General features: G+C 44.7%; 3 protein-coding genes across 3 annotated transcripts; all 3 read left to right on the top strand.

The window, feature by feature from the left end:
• Positions 1-6,830: 6,830 nt before the first annotated feature.
• On the top strand, positions 6,831-10,195 carry LOC138207958 (keratin, type I cytoskeletal 13-like). Its single transcript, XM_069165564.1, has 7 exons — positions 6,831-7,417; positions 7,688-7,770; positions 8,319-8,475; positions 8,570-8,731; positions 8,857-8,982; positions 9,076-9,299; positions 9,962-10,195. Exons 1-7 carry the CDS (start codon positions 6,956-6,958, stop codon positions 10,119-10,121), a joined length of 1,374 nt encoding a protein of 457 aa, XP_069021665.1. The 5' UTR covers positions 6,831-6,955; the 3' UTR covers positions 10,122-10,195.
• Positions 10,196-13,455: 3,260 nt separating this feature from the next.
• Positions 13,456-16,651, top strand: LOC138207961 (keratin, type I cytoskeletal 13-like). Its single transcript, XM_069165567.1, has 7 exons — positions 13,456-13,890; positions 14,300-14,382; positions 14,746-14,902; positions 15,112-15,273; positions 15,638-15,763; positions 15,850-16,070; positions 16,489-16,651. The coding sequence occupies exons 1-7, from the start codon at positions 13,504-13,506 to the stop codon at positions 16,565-16,567; spliced, it is 1,215 nt and encodes a 404-aa protein (XP_069021668.1). The 5' UTR covers positions 13,456-13,503; the 3' UTR covers positions 16,568-16,651.
• Positions 16,652-17,337: 686 nt separating this feature from the next.
• LOC138207743 (keratin, type I cytoskeletal 13-like) lies at positions 17,338-19,719 on the top strand. The gene is made up of 6 exons (XM_069165223.1): positions 17,338-17,433; positions 17,485-17,709; positions 18,180-18,262; positions 18,340-18,496; positions 18,562-18,723; positions 19,495-19,719. Exons 1-6 carry the CDS (start codon positions 17,338-17,340, stop codon positions 19,585-19,587), a joined length of 816 nt encoding a protein of 271 aa, XP_069021324.1. The 3' UTR covers positions 19,588-19,719.

The following is a 19,719-nucleotide window of genomic DNA, read 5'->3' as shown; positions in this document are numbered from 1 at the left end:
TCTGTGTCCAGTTTGCTTCTTGTAAGACTTTAAATAAATCATAAACAACATTAGATTATAAACAAAAGTGTCATTAAAGTGGATATTTGCCAATCAATAAATCAGTAATTTGGATATAAACTAATCATTTTTCTAATAATTAATGATTTGGTCACTAAGATGTTTCCATGGTTACGGACTTTTGTTAAAGAATCACGTGTAATGTATGCAGACGGCCATGTTGCCTCACCTGGTGCAGGTACATTTGGTGGGTGCAGGTGGGCGGGGCTTCCCTGCAGCTGTGGTGTCGGTTCCAGTCTGACCACCGGGGGGCGTCAGAGGCCCAAAACTCAGCTGACTGGCTGGGAGTTTCAACTCTGGTGTGTTAGAGTCTGTAGAAGACAAATGTAACATATAGTCTGCCTCCTGCAAGACATGTGGGGGGGGACAGAGTGCCTCCTGCAGCCTGTTTCCTGTAGGACATGGGGAGAACACAGCGCCCCCTGCAGCCTGTCTCCTGTGGGACATGTAGAGGACAGAGCGCCCCCTGCAGCTTGTCTCTTGTAGGACATGTGGAGGCCAGAGCACCCCCTGCAGACTGTCTCCTGTGGGACATGTAGAGGACAGAGCACCCCCTGCAGCCTATCTCCTGTAGGACATGGGGAGGACATAGCGCCTCCTGCAGTAGAACATTTGTCTGGCTTCAGTCTGTCCTGCAGATGTTGAACCAGCTGTCAGCATCCCAGTCCGTCCCCATCAGGACGCTGTGAAGACCAGTCCACTGAACTGGGAAGACGTGTAAAGTGAGGATATTTCTGCAGAGGGAGGACATTTCTGCAAAGTGAGGACACTTTAAGAAAGTGAGGATATTTTAAGAAAGTGAGGACATTTCTGCAGAGGCAGGACATTTCTGCAAAGTGAGGACATTTCTAGAAAGTGAGAACATTTTAGGAAAGTGAGGACATTTCTGCAAACTGAGGACATTTCTAGAAAGTTAGGACACTTTAAGTAAATGAGGACATTTTAAGAAAGTGAGGATTTTTCTGCAGAGGGAGGACATTTCTGCAAAGTAAGGACACTCTAAGAAAGTGAGGATATTTTAAGAAAGCGAGGACATTTCTGCAGAGGGAGGACATTTCTTGAAAGTGAGGATATTTTAAGAAAGTGAGGACATTTCTGCAAAGTGTGGACATTTCTAGAAATTGAGGGACATTTCTGCAAAGTGAGGACACTAAGAAAGTGAGGATATTTTAAGAAAGTGAGGACATGTTTGCAAATTGAGGATATTTCTCGAAAGTGAGGACATTTCTGCAGAAGGAGGACATTTCTGCAAAGTGAGGACATTTCTACAAAGTGAGGACACTTTAAGTAAATGAGGACATTTCAAAAAAGGGAGGATATTTCTGCAGAGGGAGGACATTTCTGCAAAGTGAGGACACTAAGAAAGTGAGGATATTTTATGAAAGCGAGGACATTTCTGCAGAGTGTGGACATTTCTAGAAATTGAGGGACATTTCTGCAAAGTGAGGACACTAAGAAAGTGAGGATATTTTAAGAAAGTGAGGACATGTCTTCAAAGTTTGGACATTTCTAAAAATTGAGGAACATTTCTGCAAAGTAAGGACACTTTAAGAAAGTGAGGACATTTCTACAAAGTGAGGACATTTCTACAATGTGAGGACACTAGGAAAGTGAGGATATTTTAAGAAAGTGAGGACTTTTCTGCAGAAGGAGGACATTTCTGCAAAGTGAGGACACGTTAAGTAAATGAGGACATTTAAAAAAAAGTGAGGATATTTCTGCAGAGGGAGGACATTTCTGCAAAGTAAGGACACTTTGAGAAAGTGAGGACATTTTAGAAAGTGAATACACTTCTGGAAGAAAAGTGAGAGCCTTTAGAGAAAATCTGGTACAAGGCTTGGCTGACAGGTGGGCGTGGACGATTGATAGCCGTTTGGCAGCAGTTAAAATTCAGTGAAACTGGTCCGTCCTGTCAGCAGCACGTTAATACTGCAGCTCACTGAACCACTTCATACACCTCCTTTACATCAAACTAAAAACATTAATAACTGACATATATATGAATATAAATACACAAATTATTAAATACATAAAAACACACAATGTATGGGGGATCATGCAGAGTTAACCTGCTTTAATGCACTGGAACTAAAATTTTACAAAATCTGAATGGAGTCTGGTGGAAAGATGCTGGTTTCTAAAACAGAGAACATGTTTAAATTTCCTGATGAACTCCTGGTTTTACTTGGATGAAAATATTCTGAAATGAAGATCACAGATGAAAAGTTAATGTTTCTAAACATGTTCTACCGTTAACATGAACACAGGAACTTTGCAGCTTCAGGGGGATTATAATCTTCAAACAGGAACAGTTGACACAGCTATTTAAAGTACTACTGTATGCATTAAGGTGCCCTTTCACTGGGTGTTCACATACATTTAGCCTCATAGTATTCCTGATATCACCTTCATCTTTTTTCTTTTCTTTTTTTTTTTTTACAAACAAACACGACTTAATTCTTTCATTTTAGCAGAGAAGATAAAAAAAATGGAAAGTTTTTTATTAAAATTTGGTAAAATAAACTTTGGTGGAAAGATGCTTAAATGTTTCTCATGAAGTACTGCTCTCACTCTGATGAGAATAATCTGCCTCATACATCCCATGATTGTGTGCATGTTAAAACTACTTCTCCAAATCTGTTATAAAACCACAGAAGAAGAGGGTGTGTGTGTGTGTGTGTGTGTTCCTGCAGGCAAGAACCTGACTGTTATTTCAGATATTTCCCAGAGGCTTGTTGGAGCTGAGCCTTCGTTACATACCTGAGTTTAATCTGCCCCTTTAATCGATCAATCCTTGACAGCTACAACCAGCCCAATTATAGTTGCCGTGCCGACAACACACCTGACCGCCTGGATAAGGACCAACTATAACAGGAGTGACTTTATTTAAAGTAGTTTTAAGTATCAGTAAAGAAATTAAAAGCTTAAAGATTCACAAAGAACAAACCCAGTACAAGCTCTGCAAACAAGCCGTTTAAGGTTTGTTGACGATGATTTAATGGAGCTCAGATGGGTTTCACTACAGTTTGGAAAAATATAACAGAGTTTGGTGGCACTGATCAGTTGACAAATACAAACGTCTTTTTTATTGTAAACATCTTTTATTCTTTTTTATTTTAAAGCAGACAAACAGAAGTCATTCATGTGAAATAAAACAAAATAAAAGAATCTGCCCACCAAACTCCATTCAAATTTGACCAGTTTTTAAAAACAGCGCATTTAAACATATTCATGTCTTTTTAAATCTTTCGTTTTTCCTCTGAACTTTTTTTCTTGTTCATTTTATTTACTTTTACTTTTTTCTTTTAATATTTTGAACTCGTCGGTTCCTTTAGGAGTTTTTAAAACCTCTCCATGTTCAGTTGAAATGAACTCCTGCAGTCAATAGACTGTTCACTGTTTCCCTTCACCTGCAGGTGAGAGCACCTTGACATTTCCTTTTATGGTAAAAACACTGAGCAGGTGAAAGACGAGAGGTGGGAACAATCTGTGCAGCTCCGACTGCTGACGCTGCAGCTGAAACAAAGACGAGCCGAGCCTTCGTCAGTTTCTATTCAGCAGCTTTTCAAGGTCCTAAAATCATCTGACTCCTCAGAAGCTATGAAAAACTACAAGTTCTGTAGGACATCATGATGAAGATGATATTTAATCAGATGGTCCTGAACAGAAACACTGCAGCTTTAAACCTGAAGCAAAACGTCGCCGACTGAACTTCTTCGTTAAGTCGTGATGAAACTTTTACAAAACAAATTAAATAAAGAACTGATCGAAGAGTTTAAGGTTGAAAATCAGATGATGATAAAAAGTTTGAATGAGAGGAAGAGGAGACAGCAGAGTGAACGACTGAAGAAGGTAGAGAGAGAAGAGAGAGGCCTGAGGTGACTGGAGAGGGAGGGGGAAGAAGAGGAGGGAGAAGCTAACAACACTGAGATAACTGCTGGAGATATTTTATTGACTTTGTATTTGATGAGAGAAGTTGAATGGGAGTCTATGGAGCCGGAGGCTTTTTGGAGCCGACCTCTAGTGGCGCTTGGTGGCATTGCAGCTTAAGATACTTCTGCATCGGCCTCATTTTTCAGACATGGAAGCTACGAACACTTTTATATCCAGTCTGTGATCAGAACACAGGTGGAGAAATAAGTCAGTAAAAAGGAATCAATCAAATTTGAGCAGCTGTGAAGAACGTTTTCAACTTTCTCTTAAAAACGTTGCGGGAGTCGAGCAAGCGCGGTGACAGTGAGATCGTTCCACGAACAGTCACATGAATGCAGCGCATCTTCAAACGGAGAATATTCTGCTCCACTTTTTGCTTTTATCAATTCTGTCAGCTCTGACCTGAACACAGGAAAGGTTTCACCGCCTCTTCAACCAACAAACCTGTCGCTGTGATTCCTCTGACATGCGGCGACACCAAGTGTTGTACATTCCTGTCGGTTCCTCTGCAGCAGCAGCAGGTGGTGGGAATGCGCCTGCAGCACCGACTGAGCAGCTACACCCAAAAAACAACAGAAATCATTAAACTTGATCGACGCTGCAGTTCGGTTCTCATTAATCGGCCGACTGAGACTGTCATGTAAATCACTCTGTTATACAAGGACATGTCACAACACATTAGACAAAATGATATTAAGGCTTCACAGGCCTCGTTCATTAAATCGGTGAGAAAACTTTATAACTTGGAGTTATTGAGGAACATAGACGAACAAGAGACGACCAGATCAATGAAGTGTCAAATAGAAAAACTTTATCACACGTATTTATGAGCTAATCAATACCTGAAGCTTCACTGATACACTCTGCTTATTATCTATTTATTATCTGTTCATTATTGTTTATTATCATTTCACGATCTAGGAACTCTGTTTGCATTAAGGTTCGCTCAACCACTCTGGAGAGCAGACCAATCGGGGACCAGTGGGTGTGGTTACGTCGGTGGTGTTGACGTAGTTCTAACAGTGGCGGATGAAGCGATACGAGCATAAACTGGACATAAAAGTGTTCGTAGCTTCTGGGTCTGAAAAATGAGGCCGATGCAGAAGTGTCTTAAGCTGCAATACCACCGTGTGCCACTAGAGGTCGGCTCCAAAAAGCCTCCAGCTCCATAGACTCCCATTCAACTTCTCTCATCAAATACAAAGTCAATAAAATGTCTCCAGCAGTTATCTCGGTGTTGTTAGCTAAAGTCACTCCTTCTTATTAGTTTTCTGGAGGTCCATCTGAAAATAATCCCTCATTCATTAGAAAAGAAGATTCAAGAAGACCTGTTTTTGGGGGCGTGTCTGTTTGATTGACAGGCCTGTGGTGCGATCAGGTTACAGCTATTGGTGGGCGGGACGTAGTATCGTCGGGTTTCCAATCAGATCAGTCAGATCCACCGCTGGCTCCTCCCCCAGCTCTTCCAAATATGGTCACTTCCTGCTCCAAACCACTCCAAACTAGCAAAGGTGGTGACGGACAGAATCTGAACTGGAAGCTTCATAACGTTCACGTCACGGCCAGTTGCTCCTTGGATACGAGCAATTATAGCAACACTAAAAAATATCAAGGCGGTGAAGCAGAAGTCTGCAGCGTCGGTAACAGTCATTTACTGACATCGGACTGACGGTCTCTATTGTTTACACTTTAAATTAACTTTTTACTTTCAGTGTGTCCTTCAGCTGCTCGTACGACTACAGCTGGGAAATACTACTTTATCAAAATATTTTTTAATCATTTTTATTCATGTTATTTCTTATATTTTATACGCATTTGCAAATGTTGTCATATTGTGTGCACCTTTTTTGTTTTTCTATGCTGCTGTGACGACTAAATTTACCCACTGTGGGATTAATAAAGTCTAAATCGAATCTAAAATCGAATCTAAAAATGGGTCTTGAATTTTGACCCTCTCGGTCACATCCATCGTGATCTGTAACGCGACAATCTACCGACTGTGTACTGGGACGTACTGAATCTGTTTCTACCACACTAACAGGATGCTGGTTCGGTTGTCGGACGGCACCGAAGGTTTCGGAGCATATGATGGTCGGTACTGATTGGTTAAAAGCTGCTCCAATGGTTCCTTAATTATCTATGTCCGGTACGTTGCAACGACCAGAATCAGTCATCAACGGAGAGACTGGATATTATCAACTCAGAGAATCTGGTCTGGTGACATCGAGGTACCGTGACAGTCTGGGTTCTGAATATTGGATTGTTCTGGCGTCTTTGAACATTCCTTGTTCTGCAGCAGAAACTCTTCAGACTCGAGACTTCCTGTTCTCAGACAGCATTTTGTGTTTCCAACGTGATCGGCTGATTAATCTCTTGAGCTCTGCGGCTTGTTTAAAGTCTTTATTGGATGGATCTTTGGCCCTCCAGTTTGAACTGTACCTTGGGTCTACAGACCGAGCAATGAGCCGCTCCTCGTTCTTTTATTGTTGCTTCTGTTTATTCATGATTTACTGTTTAACGCAGCTGCCAGGAGTTTCCCAACACAGCAGGATGGTGGATCGGAGGAGGGGTTTTTTAATGCCTGGTGGGAAAATCAGAGGTTGTAGGTAAATGTCATATGTGCCTGAACTGGCCCCACCGACACCTTAATCTGCTCTGATGAGGAGTGAAAGTTGGCATGACAAAGACTCTGTATCTCTTTGTGCAGATAATCAGTGAATTCCACGTTCCTGAGACACACCCAAAACCCATTAAGTCCTCGGAGCGATATATGACTGGAAGTAGGACAGGTATCTCCTCCCAGGTTTGACACGAACTGGAGCTCGCCTTCCTCCACCTCCTCCTCCTCCTCTTCCTCACTAGCCATCTAACAGTATAAAGCTCAGCCGCTCTCGGGGCTCCTCATTCTCTCCTCTGCAGCTGAAGCAGACAGACGGCCTCCTTCACCTCCTCAGCAGACACCATGATGTCCATGAACAGAAGCTCGCGCTCCGTCGGCGGTGGAGCGTACATGGGCAGCAGCAGGTCCATGTACGGCGCCATCGGAGGCGCCAGGATGTCCAGCGCTGGCTCCTCCATGTCCATGTATGGTGGTGGTGGCGGCGGCGGCGGCGGTGGTGGAGGCGGCGGCAGAGCTGCCTACAGCTTCAGCTTCAGCAGCGGCGCAGGTGGCGGTGGCGGCGGTGGCGGCGGTGGCGGCGGCGGGTTCGGGGGCTCCGACAGCATGGACATTTCCAGCAACGAGAAGGGCACCATGCAGAACCTGAACGACCGGCTGTCCACCTATCTGGAGAAGGTGCGCAAGCTGGAGGCCGCCAACGGCGACCTGGAGCTGAAGATCCGGCAGTTCCTGGAGTCCAAGTCCTCCCCCTCCGCCAGAGACTACAGCGGCTTCTACGCCACCATCGCAGATCTGCAGGGGAAGGTAGGCTCAGTCATGTGACCACCAACAGTCTGTCGGGTTTCATCCGACTTGACATCATGTAAACTGACTCTGAGAACTAAACAGTTTATTATTATCTCTGAGAAACGTTGGAAACAATCAGTCATCGGTTACTGATGAATTCAAATCTACACTCAGCACTGAAACTCAACAATCAGAAAACTGTGGAAATGTAGGTTATATAATATTTCATGATGTCGTCATGTTGATTTGTCAGAATATTTAAACATTGGTTTGAAAATCATCTTCCAGATCCAGGAAGCCACCCAAGTCAACGGCGGCATATACCTCTCCATCGACAACGCCAAGCTTGCTTCAGACGACTTCAGACTCAAGTGAGTAGATTTATTTATTATTATTCATTTATCTGTTTTAATGTGTTAAAAAAAACACTTGGAGGGGTTTTATACCAAATCAGAGAGTGCATACCTCCTGTAACTCCTGTGAATGCCGAGTCATCGTATTTCGAGAATGGCCTATGTTTGGTCACAACCTCACAATGTGAAAGTAAACGGTAAATCCGCTTCGTGATTTGGATCTTCTCCAAATCTTAATGCGTTGTTCTTCAACCAATGAAGCACACTTCCACCAATTCTCACGAGAATCAGGCCGCTAGTTTTTCTGCCATCTCAACAGACAAACAAACAAACACACCAAAGTTAAACTCCTTTGTGAAGGTAAATACTAATAATTATAATATATAATAAATAATATAATAAATATTTTCAAGAGTCGACAGTTCATGATTTAACTTTCAGTTGATGTTTAATTCATATTTAGAAAATGTATCATCAACAATTAACATCTGTTTGGCTTCATTGTGTCTTCAGTTTGACTTTTGTAAAAACAGACGGAGGACTAAGCATTTTGTGTTCCGCTGCAGGTTTGAGAACGAGCTGGCCATGCGTCAGTCAGTGGAGGCCGACATCGCCGGGCTCAGGAGGATTCTGGACGAGCTGACTCTGGCCCGCACCGACCTGGAGATGCAGATCGAGGGCCTGAGGGAGGAGCTGATCTTCCTGAAAAAGAACCACGAGGAGGTGTGGGGGCTCTCGGGTCCGATGAGGGAGGTTTGGGGTCGGGTCGGTGAGTCCGGGTGGAGCGGAACACTTTTAACGTGTATCGTTGTTGCAGGAACTGATGGCCATGCGGACCCAGATGAGCGGTCAGGTGAACGTGGAGGTGGACGCGGCCCCTCAGCAAGACCTGAATAAGATCTTGGAGGAGATCAGGGAGCACTACGAGACCGTCGCCAGCAAGAACCGCAAAGACCTTGATGCCTGGTTCCAGACCAAGGTACGGACAGACTCAAATATCACAACAGTTACCGAACGGGTCGCAGACTGGTAGAAAATCGGGAGCAGCGACCCTGAAGAAATAAAAATGTGTTGTGACCGCGATGTCGTTCTTCTTCCAAACAGATGGAGACACTGAACAAAGAAGTCGCCGTCAGCACAGAAACGCTCCAGTCGTCCCGGTCAGAGATCACCGAGGTCAAGCGGCTGCTGCAGAGTCTGGAGATTGAGCTGCAGTCCCAGCTCAGCATGGTCAGAACCGCACCGCACCACAGAAAAGGTTTTTATACCCGTCGCTTCTCTGAGGCTGTTCACAGACCGTCTCCCCTCTCTTGTTTCCTGCAGAAAGCCGGACTGGAGGGAACGCTGGCTGAGACCCAGGGCCGCTACGCCATGCAGCTGGCGGGTTACCAGAACCAGGTGGGCATGCTGGAGGAGCAGCTGGGGCAACTGAATAGCGACCTGGAGCGGCAGTCCATGGAGTACCAGTCGCTGCTGGACATCAAGACCCGGCTGGAGATGGAGATCGCAGAGTACCGCCGGCTGCTGGACGGAGAGGGCGGCGGCAGGTCAGAGAGCTTAAAGTTGAACTCTGAAAACTCAACAAAGTCTCATTCCTTCAGGGTACCAAAGACCCATAGGGTCTGATTACAGATCTTTTCATGTTTAGTTTCCACATACGAAACATCTCAAATGTCGCCAAAAATACACTTTTATCATCTCAAATATCACAGAAAGAACAGTCATCTGTTGTCTGCGTAACGGCAGACGTAAGAAAGTAAAGCGGATTTTAAAGAAGCAGCACGTAGAGACAAATAAAATAATAATAATAGTTATTTTGGTGTAAAATCTTTGGTTTAATTAGCTGTAAATATTTTAGATTTTTCTATAAAATATGAAACTAATGAACATTTTTTACTTCATATAAAAATTGACATGTAGATTGGTTTATTTAGGATTGTCATTTGTTCAAGTCAAAGCACCGTTTGGCAGTAAAACTTATTCAAGAAAACTTATTTTGAAGCGCTTATTTTGCTGTAAATGATCAGTTTTCCACTAAAATATTTAAAAATGTATAAATTACATATAAATAAAGTTTGTATTTTGGTCTCTGATGCTTGAAATGGGACTCTCAAAGTAAACTGCAGGAAAAAACTTTTTTAAATGTCATAAATGCCTGTATCTAATCAATAAATGTGTATCGATCCGTTCTGTTTGTTTCCACCTGCAGTGTCTCCGTCTCCTCGGCCTCCTCCGTCTCCGCCTCCGCCTCCGCCAGCTCCTCCTCCTCCACCACCACCACCACCAAAAAACAGATCGTCATCATCGAGGAGATGGTCGATGGGAAGGTGGTGAGCTCCTCCACAGAAACCATCAACCAAGAAATGTGAGCTCTCCAGCAAGGGGCGCTCTCACAGAAACCAACACGCAAATAAAAGTCTGCTGAGGTGCTTACAAAATAAAACGTCTGCTGAGTCTTCTGTTTTAACTCAAATATCCAGGCCGCAGTTCCTCATGTGACCACCAGGTGGTGCAACAAGAACAGCGCAATTAAGGGGTTCAGTGAATGAAATATTTCAAAATAAAAGAATAGAGATTCGCTTGAATTTTTTGAGTATTTTGAAAATAAATCTTTGAAGATGACAAAGACTAAAGCATAGAATATTTTAAAATAAGTCTTTAGATTTAAATTTTATTTTGTCTGCGTCAAAATATAAGCCTTTTCTCTGAAGTGTAACGGAAGCAGGTCCAAAAAAAGTGAATATATAAAGATCAGTATCAGTTGAACTTTACTTTACTTTTGGTTTCTAAGTTAAGCAGCTAGTTTGGATAAATTTATCAGCCCATGAAGAAAACTTCAAGACATGCATGCTCTTATAGACACGAAGAAGTGGTCGGTTAAGAGGAAGCATGTCGATGGAAAAAGAAAAGAATTCAGCCAAACATGGACGATGTCTTTTAAGAACGGAAAGAAGTCCCTTCAGATAATTTACCTTTTCATGAGCAGCTGTTTTACTCACAGAAACGTCCTGAGTTCAAAGTCGGCCATCTTTGAACAGGAAGTTAGGAGACACTACTTTTTCTTCTGATGTTGGACTGAAGGCAGACTTTACCCTGCAGTGACTCCTTGTACCATCTGGTGGTACAGAGTGGTATTACAAGACAGGCCAGGCCAGTGCTAGCCGGTTAGCATGCTAACTTCAGTAGATATCTGCAACACGAAATGACTTTAACATCAATATTGTTGTTTTGGTGCTAACACTATGCCCCGCCCACTTATACTGGAAACCTGACTGCACCACAGGCCTGTTAATTAAACAGCCCCGCCCCCAAACATATCTGTGTTTGAGTCTGAATATGTAATGAATGATGAGTTATTTCCAGGAGGAAACACTCATTAGAAGGAGTTTATCTAATGACAGCCCCTAGCTGCCGTCAGTGGTATTACAGATGGAGTCTATGGAGACAGCCCCTAGTAGTCCTCAGTGGTACTACAGATGGAGTCTATTGGGGACAGCCCCTAGTGGCCCTCAGTGGTACTACAGATGGAGTCTATTGAGACAGCCCCTACTGGTCCTCATGGTATTACAGATGGAGTCTATTGAGAATGCCCCTAGTGGCCCTCAGTGGTATTACACTTTAAGGCACTTTTATATATCCAGTTAATGTTTTTGACCCAGCACCACCTGAAACCTTTTGTTTGTGTCTTTTGTCTTTTGTTTCCACCCTGCTGAGTGTCCACATCCTGTGATGTCATCGTGGTTAAATAAAAAACACATTCCTCATAAAGATAAAAAAAAAAACAACCTCTTCTGTCTGTAAAAGCTGCAGCCAGTCGGAGTTAATCTTTCACTTTCCGACTCACTGTTACACCACTGTTAAAAAGAGGCCAGGTAACCATGGCGATGCTCAGCCACAGATTTGCCTGTGGTGTTGGTGCCACTCCCAGTTTGGAGCAGCGGCTTGTAAAAACAGATTAAAGCTGCCGGTGGGGGTGAATCTGAGATAAGACTTCATTAATCCTGAGGTTTAGGGATAGAAACTCAGGATCGGAGGGGAATAATCACAATAAAGTAGAAATATCTCTACAATCAAAGGAAAAGGTATCCACAGTGGGAAGATAACAGATGTGACGGTTACACAGGATGACTTCTCCACAAACCTCCAAATAAACTGTTTTAATCCATCTGTCAGATATTACAGCTGGTGAACAAAAACATCATCCAGACTCTGAAAATATTCACTTACCGTGATGATTTAACGTCTCAGATTTAAAAGACCTTCATCCAAAGTGTGCCGATCTGTTGCATACAGTGTTGAGGACACTTTGGTCCAAACATGGTGGATGTCCTTCATCAAATGAAACGTTTAGGATGTTTTATTTATTTACAAAGCTGTTTTCAAAAAAGTTTGAACTCTGAAACTGAGAAATTTTATTGTTTTATAAATAAAATCAGCTTATTTTTGATGGCAGCAACACATTTAATAAAAAAGTTGGGTCATGTCTACCACTATGCTGCATCAGCTCTTCTTTTTATAACACTGTATGGTTTCTTCTTTGTAGAGTTTTAACTTTGTTCACAGACGATGCTTTTCAGAAGTGTTCCTGAGCCCATCCAGTGATTTCCACTCCAGAATAGTCTGTTTTTAATGCAGTTCTGCCTGAGGGCCCGAAGATCACCACTATCCAATATTGGTTTTCAGCCTTGTCCCTCATGTCCAGAGACTTTTTTTTAACTTTTATATTTCTACGTGTAGCCGATTGAAGTCCGTTCAGGTTCCTTCCATTAAAGATGATCGACAGGGAATCTGGTTTCAAACATGTTTCATAACCTCATTCAGCCCAAAGCTGAAGTGTCATTCAAGAATTTTTACAGTTATATTTAGCCGGTTTGTCTGACACACACACACACACACACACACACACACACACACACACACACACACACACGCACACATTCACACTTCTTTTATTGTTAAAAGTCTTCATGATTAATAAAATGTCTCCACTTTCAAAACACATCAGTTTCTTGTTTGTTATCTTCGTGTCTTCATCAGAAACCGTCCCGACTGCTGACTCGTGTGTTTAACGGGTTCGAACATCACTTCCCTCCTCAGCAGTAAACCAGCTCCACAGGAAACTCCTGCCGGTGTGTAAACAAGGAGCTGACACACACGCTTCCATTGTTTGGTTTCACAATACGAGAGCAGAGAGGAGAAGCTGTGTGCACACCTGCGGGGCCCGAAACAGGACGAGGACCGGTGGACATGTTGGGACATGAAGGAGGGGACGGGGGAGGACGGGGTTTAAAGATAAATAAAGATGACTAAAGATAGATAAAGATTGCTACAGGTCCTGTCAGGTCACAGATTGGTACTCACCTGAGTGTTTCTGGTCCACAGAGCTGCCGGAGGCTGAGATAAACTGACACCACAGACATGCTTCAGATTCCTGCGGTGGTTTATTGGTTCTGTTTGTCGCCTGCTGCCACAAGGCGAGCGGGGGTAGGGGAGGGAGCTGTACTTGGAGGGGTGGGTGGGTGGGTGGGTGAGGGGGCTGTGCCTGGAGGGGTGGATGGGTGGGTGGGTGGGTGGGTAAGGGGGCTGTACCTGGAGGGGTGGATGGGTGAAGGGGCTGTACCTGGAGGGATGGGTAGGGGAGGGGGCTGCACCTGGGCCCCTCCCCCACCTCCAGGAGAGATAAAAGCCTCTCCGTCCGTCCCTCCCAGGCACTCTCTTCTGGTCTCCATACACAGCAGGTGAACCTCCACCATGACCTCCTACAACCGCTCCATCGCCTACTCCTCTGGGAGCCGCCTGGGCTCCATGCGGGCCCCCAGCGTGTACGCCGGCGCCGGAGGCACCGGGGTCCGCATCTCCGCCATGAGCGCCCCCAGGAGCTTCTCCGCCGCCGGCACGGGCGCGTCGTCCGCCGGAGGCTTCAATCTGTCCGACGCCGTGGACATCTCAGACAACAAGAAGATGGCCATGCAGAACCTGAACGACCGGCTGGCCACCTACCTGGAGAAGGTCCGCAAGCTGGAGGCCGCCAACGGCGACCTGGAGCTGAAGATCCGCCAGTTCCTGGAGAAGAAGACCAAACCGGAGGGCAACGACTGGGGCGCATACAAGGTCGTGATCAGCGACCTGCAGGACCAGGTGAGACCCGGTTCTGGTTCTGTTTGAGTCATCGGTGCAGACTCCAGGTGTGAGGTGGTGAGGCAGGAAGGAACCGAAGCTGCTCCGTTGGTTTGCACACAAAGGTTGTCTGAAAGGCCCGCAGGTGTGTGTTATGTCCTGCAGGTGTGTGTTATGTCCTGCAGGTGTGTGTTATGTCCTGCAGGTGTGTGTTATGTCCTGCAGGTGTGTTGCTTCCTGCAGGTGCAGCCACACCCTGAACGTACCTGGGCCGCTGATTTACATCCTGAACATTTCCATATTTTTACCTTCAGTTCTGCAGCAGGAGATCAAGTTGCAGCTTCACCCGGCGTCTGCAGTGTATGAAATAAAACTTTTGAAATGTTTGAATCATTAAAAAGGTTGAAACCTGTCCTTCCCCTGTTTTCAGCTCTTACACGCCACCCACAGTAACGGATCTCTGTACCTGGCCATCGATAACGCCAAGCTGGCTACTGACGACTTCAGAGTTAAGTGAGTCTACGAGCACTTAAACATGTTGTCCAGTCTTTACGCTAAGCTAAGTTAAATTAAGCTAAAATAAGATAAAATAAGCTTGTTTGTTCATATTAAAATAACACATATGAATGTTTTCTGATCTGAAAAACCTCTCAAATCAACGACTCACGACCTCAAACGTGGGTCACACGACTGTTTTCTTTGCAGCGCTCAGTTTAATCGAATAAAACTAGTTGTGTCAATAATATCAAGCAGTGAAAGTCTTGTTTTAATCCGACATCTCCAATAAGACCTGGTGGCCCCGTCAGAGAAACTTTGAACCGTGTCTGCGAACCTGCGTTCGGTGTGAAGCTAACGGTGCCGCCGATCCGCCAACAGGTACGAGAACGAGCTGGCGATGCGTCAGAGCGTGGAGGCCGACATCAGCGGGCTGAAGAGGGTCCTGGACAACCTGACGCTGGGACGCTCCGACCTGGAGATGGAGATCGAGGCGCTGAGGGAGGAGCTCATCCAGCTGAAGAGGAACCACGAGGAGGTGAAAATCCAAAACACACGTTTACAGGAAATGAATAAAAAAAGTGTTTTTAAATGTGTAAAATGTCAAAAGTCACATTTTGAATTCAAAATAAAAAGCCGATAACTTGCGTTTAGATTTATATAAACATAATCAAACTAAAAGCTTCTGATCGTCATCGTCAATTAGCTTCTGATCGCGGTTATTGATGACCCTCCTCCCCCCTGCAGGACCTGCTGTCTCTGAGGACCCAGATGAGCGGGCAGGTGAACGTGGAGGTGGACGCCCCCCCCCAGGAGGACCTGTCCAACGTCATGGCCGGAATCAGAGAGCACTACGAGAACGTCGCCATCAAGAACCGCCGAGACCTGGAGTCCTGGTTCCAGTCCAAAGTGAGCCCGCTTCACCTGTCCGTCAAAGCAAAGACGGATAAATAACCTGGTGATTGATTTTAAAGTCAGAATTATAACAGGATAAAAATGGAAGTGTTTTTGATTTTTAAGTCAAAATTTTTCTCTTTGTTTCTCAAAATTTGATTTAAAGTAGAATTTGTTTTGTATACGCAGTAAACAATAACAATATTTATATATATTTTAAATCCCACTAAGTCAAGACTGAGTCAATTGAATGAGATAAAAATACAGAAGTGAGTGAGATCAGAGCGACGTGGAGTCGTCTGCGTACAGGTTGATTCACCAACAGTTTTAATGCACTCGAATTGTTTCTGACGTGTTTTCTGACTTGTTTTTTTTTCAGTCTGAGGAGCTCAACAAGCAAGTTTCCGTGAGCACAGAGACGCTGCAGTTGTCCCACTCGGAGGTCACGGAGGTCAAACGCTCGCTGCAGAGTCTGGAGATCGAGCTCCAGGCTCAGCTCAGCATGGTGGGTTTCATTCTGTTTGCCGGTGAGTCCTGATGAAGTCCGTCGATCTGCTGACGCGGTGTGTCCCCCCCCCCCCCCCCCCGCAGAAAGCATCTCTGGAGGGAACCATCGCCGACACCCAGAGCAGGTACAGCACCATGCTGACGGGTTACCAGAGGCAGGTGGGGATGCTGGAGGAGCAGCTGGGTCAGCTGAGGGCCGACCTGGAGAGCCAGTCGCAGGAGTACCAGATGCTGCTGAACATCAAGACCCGGCTGGAGATGGAGATCGCCGAGTACCGGCGGCTGCTGGACGGAGAGGTGCTGGGGTGAGCTGAGTGATTCAAACCATGACGAAACAGAGACGAATGAAATATCAAAAAGTGGAACCGGAAAGAAAAATATCTGTAATGTTGGCGCTGTAGAGGCTGACGAAACAAACCAAGCAGCTGCGGCCAAACGTCACCTGTTAGCACGAAGGTTTTGCAACAAATGCAGCAAATAGAATACGTAAATGAAAAATCTTTTCAAAAGCAGAAAAGTTGAAAGAATTAAAATTATAGAAAAGAAATATAAAAGTGAAATGTAGAATCAGTCGTGTTATTTACAGCCAAACTCACCGCTACGCTGATTGGAATTAGTCGTAGGATGTTAGCACCATTAGCACGATTAACATCATTAGCACCATTAGCACTTTTGTAAAAATAAATAAAAGCTAACTGGACTTGTTTCTGTGTTTTCCTGCAGCCAGTCTTCCACCACCACCACGAGAACACGTAAAGCCGTGATCGTCACCAAAGAGATCACCGAAGGCGACGCTGTCTGATCAACTGAGCAGACGAACTTCCAGCTATGAGCCGCCGACCGTTCTCAGAAAAATACACAAATAAAACATCTCTGTTGAACTGAAGCACAAGTGTGTGTGTTTTCTGTTTCAGTGTCTGTTTATGAATTAACATCAACCAAATTACTGTGTTTAATAATCATTTTACTATATTATATGATATTAAAAATAAAAAAAGAAGCCAGCGCCTTACAGTGTAATACCACTGAGGGCCACTAAGGGCTCCAACAGACTCCCATTGAAAAGCATCAAGTTCTCTCCTGAAATAAAAGTCAGCAAATGTTATCCACAAGTCATGATGGTGGTGGCGGGGCTGTTTGATTGACAGGTCTGAAGTACAGATAGGTTTCAGGTATAAGTGGGCGGGGCATAGTGTTAGATCCACAACTTGCTCCTCTCCAGCTCTCCTACCCACCTGAAGGTCAAAATTCAAACACGAGTTCCATCTCTGTGATGTCATCACATGGTCTAAATATTAATGTGAAGTTTCTTAATGTTCTCATTTAATCCTGGTGGGGCCCAACCTGGGGCTCTTGGCCCCAAAAGGGGTCACAAGACAAACATGGGGGGTCATGAGATATTAAATGTGAAGGAAGGTTCGGATCGACTCGGAGCTGTGTGGAGACCAAAACCGGCCCGCCCTGCTCAGCTCTGTTTGCTCCGCGGCGCTCGGAGAACCTCCGGGACGTTTGTGTCCGGTATAAAAGGAGCAGCGCTGCAGCAGCAGCCCTCCACCTTCCGTTCTCCGCAGCATGGCCTCCTTCTCCTCCCACAGCAGCTACACCGGCCTCCGGACCGGCATGATCAGCCCCTCCGCCTCCTCCGCCCGCCGGCTCGGTTCCGGCAGCGTGTATGGGAAATCCGGCGGGTCCGGGGTCTGAATTTCCCGGGCCTCGGAGGGCGGCCTGAGCCTGCTGGAAAACATCAACATTGCCGTCAACGAGAGGGCGACGATGCAGAACCTGAATGAGCGGCTGGCGTCGTACCTGGAGAAGGTGCGACGGCTGGAGGACGCCAACGGCGTGCTGGAGACCAACATCCGGCGCTTCATGGAGACCAGAGCCTGTCCCGAGGGCCACAACTTCAGCAGCCACAGCGCCCGCGTCAGGGAGCTGCAAGAACAGGTGAGTCCCCAGGTGTCCCACAGGTGAGTCTTCAGGTGTCCTACAGATGAGTCCTCATGTGTCCTACAGGTGAGTCCTCATGTATCCCACAGGTGAGTCTTCATGTGTCCTACAGATGAGTCCTCAGGTGTGATATAAAAGTAAAAGAATAAAGTAAAAAAAATCTAACTTGAAATGTCGTTTCTTTTGTAAACACAAATATTTACTCGGAATATTTACATTAGACGTGAAATGCAAAACGTGAGTCAACAGCAGAGGATGATGGGAAACGTTGACAAACTGGTGGGGTGGGGGAGTGGTGAGGAGGGAGGGGGAGGTGGGGGGTGGAGGAGGTGATGTCCCTGTGGGTAACTAACTGGGACATTGCTGGTTTTGGAGCCCCCTGGTGGCCGTGAGGCTCCAAACAGTCCCTGCTCATGTCTCAGACTGTTGGACCTGGTTCTGATCGGTTCTCGTCCTTCTATCCTCAGATCCAAGTCGCTGTTCGAGGAAATGCCGCCCTCATCTTCGCCGTGGACAACGCCAAACTGGCCGCCGACGACTTCAAAGTCAAGTGAGCGACAATTCTGTGTCCTTTAAATCTGCTCCGTGAGATTCTTCTTGTTCTTCGATTAACGAACTTGTCTGCAGGTTCAAGAACGAGCTGGCGATGCGACAGTCGGTGGAGGTGGACGTCGGCGGACTGAAGCAGGTCGTAGAGCAGCTGTCTCTGAGCCGGACCGACCTGGAGGTGCAGCAGGAGAGTCTGCAGGACGAGCTGCTCCAGCTGACGCACGTCCACGAGGAGGTGAGACACAGCAGACGGACACATGGTGAGACAAAATGCGGGACAGTGACGGTGTCGTCCCTCAGGACCTGCTGTCCTTGCAGGGACAGGTGGGCAGACGGGTGACCGTGGAGGTGGACGCCGCGCCGCAGGACGACCTGTCCTCCATCGTGGACGGGATCAGAGAGCACTACGAGAAGGTTACTGCCCACAAACGCAAAGACCTGGAGGCCTGGTTCCAGAACAAGGTGAGTCCACCAGTACCTGGAGGAGCTCACTGCCCCCTACTAATACAATTATATTTAAAATGTGTAATGTTTTAAAGAGTATTTTTTTCGAGATTAACATTTTTTTTCAACTTTTTATAGTTAAATAAAAAAATGTATTTTAAACTTGTTTATTTTTATAAGTTTTAGTTCTTCTTTTTAACATTTTAAGTTTATAATATTTTTGTTTGAGACCGAGAGGTGAGAGTGACCTCAATAACTAACATGTTTTATTTAGTTATTTAGTTATCTATGGCGATTTTTTTATTTTTATTTAAAGCATCAATGTTCAAAAGTTCAATCAAATCAATTTAATAATAAATAAAAATGTATTTCCTCGATAAGCCAATAAAACAGTAAAATTCTAAATGTTTCTAATTGTAAAAAATACTGGAAACAGTTAAAAGAATAAAAATAAAAACAGAAAACTAAATATTTCAAATTATTAGATTCACTTCATTAAAAAGTGCTTCACAGAAAATAAAATAAGATTACTGCCAAAAAAAGAGAGTAAAATATCTCAAAATGTCACATTTTCTTCATGTCGTGAAAATTAAAATTGTAAAAGTTAAATTGTCTTTTTTTCATGCGAATAAGTAAAAATCCTAAAAGATAAAACCCGATTAATCTGAAGCATTAAAATAAAGAATTATAATATTTAAAACAAGTAATAAAATAACTCAGTTATAATTGTCACGTTTGCTTTAAAGGAAAAGAAACAAAAATAAACGTATCTTTTGTTTTTTTCTGTAGCTCCGTCACAAACAGCTTGACCACAATGACCATGGAGGTGGACGCGTCTGGAAACGTGATGTCAACCAGCGAGTAGACCAGAACCAGAACTAGAACCCAGTCCACATCCAGTGAACCGAGTCTGTCTGAGGGTCTACAATAAACAATACAGTCTGACGTTGTTTCTGCATTTTTATTGTAATTTCACTCTGAACAAGAAAATTTGTTTTTATCATCTTCTGATCA

This window comes from Embiotoca jacksoni, unplaced genomic scaffold, assembly GCF_022577435.1.
Source record: "Embiotoca jacksoni isolate LCO1_2020_lvr unplaced genomic scaffold, fEmbJac1.0.p SCAF_34, whole genome shotgun sequence".
Classification (NCBI taxonomy): domain Eukaryota; kingdom Metazoa; phylum Chordata; class Actinopteri; family Embiotocidae; genus Embiotoca; species Embiotoca jacksoni.
Note: the sequence above shows the minus strand (reverse complement) of the source record. Positions and strands in the feature narration are given on the sequence as shown.

Excerpts from the sequence above, each read along its gene's own strand:
- LOC138207743 (XM_069165223.1), top strand. The coding sequence starts at position 17,338 with ATGGCCTCCTTCTCCTCCCACAGCAGCTACACCGGCCTCCGGACCGGC. Across the intron at positions 17,710-18,179 it reads TCAGGGAGCTGCAAGAACAG|ATCCAAGTCGCTGTTCGAGG; the intron begins GTGAGTCCCCAG and ends TTCTATCCTCAG. Across the intron at positions 18,724-19,494 it reads AGGCCTGGTTCCAGAACAAG|CTCCGTCACAAACAGCTTGA; the intron begins GTGAGTCCACCA and ends TTTTTTCTGTAG.
- LOC138207961 (XM_069165567.1), top strand. The coding sequence starts at position 13,504 with ATGACCTCCTACAACCGCTCCATCGCCTACTCCTCTGGGAGCCGCCTG. Across the intron at positions 13,891-14,299 it reads TCAGCGACCTGCAGGACCAG|CTCTTACACGCCACCCACAG; the intron begins GTGAGACCCGGT and ends CCCTGTTTTCAG. Across the intron at positions 16,071-16,488 it reads CTGGACGGAGAGGTGCTGGG|CCAGTCTTCCACCACCACCA; the intron begins GTGAGCTGAGTG and ends GTTTTCCTGCAG.
- LOC138207958 (XM_069165564.1), top strand. The coding sequence starts at position 6,956 with ATGATGTCCATGAACAGAAGCTCGCGCTCCGTCGGCGGTGGAGCGTAC. Across the intron at positions 8,983-9,075 it reads TGCAGTCCCAGCTCAGCATG|AAAGCCGGACTGGAGGGAAC; the intron begins GTCAGAACCGCA and ends TGTTTCCTGCAG. Across the intron at positions 9,300-9,961 it reads GACGGAGAGGGCGGCGGCAG|TGTCTCCGTCTCCTCGGCCT; the intron begins GTCAGAGAGCTT and ends TTCCACCTGCAG.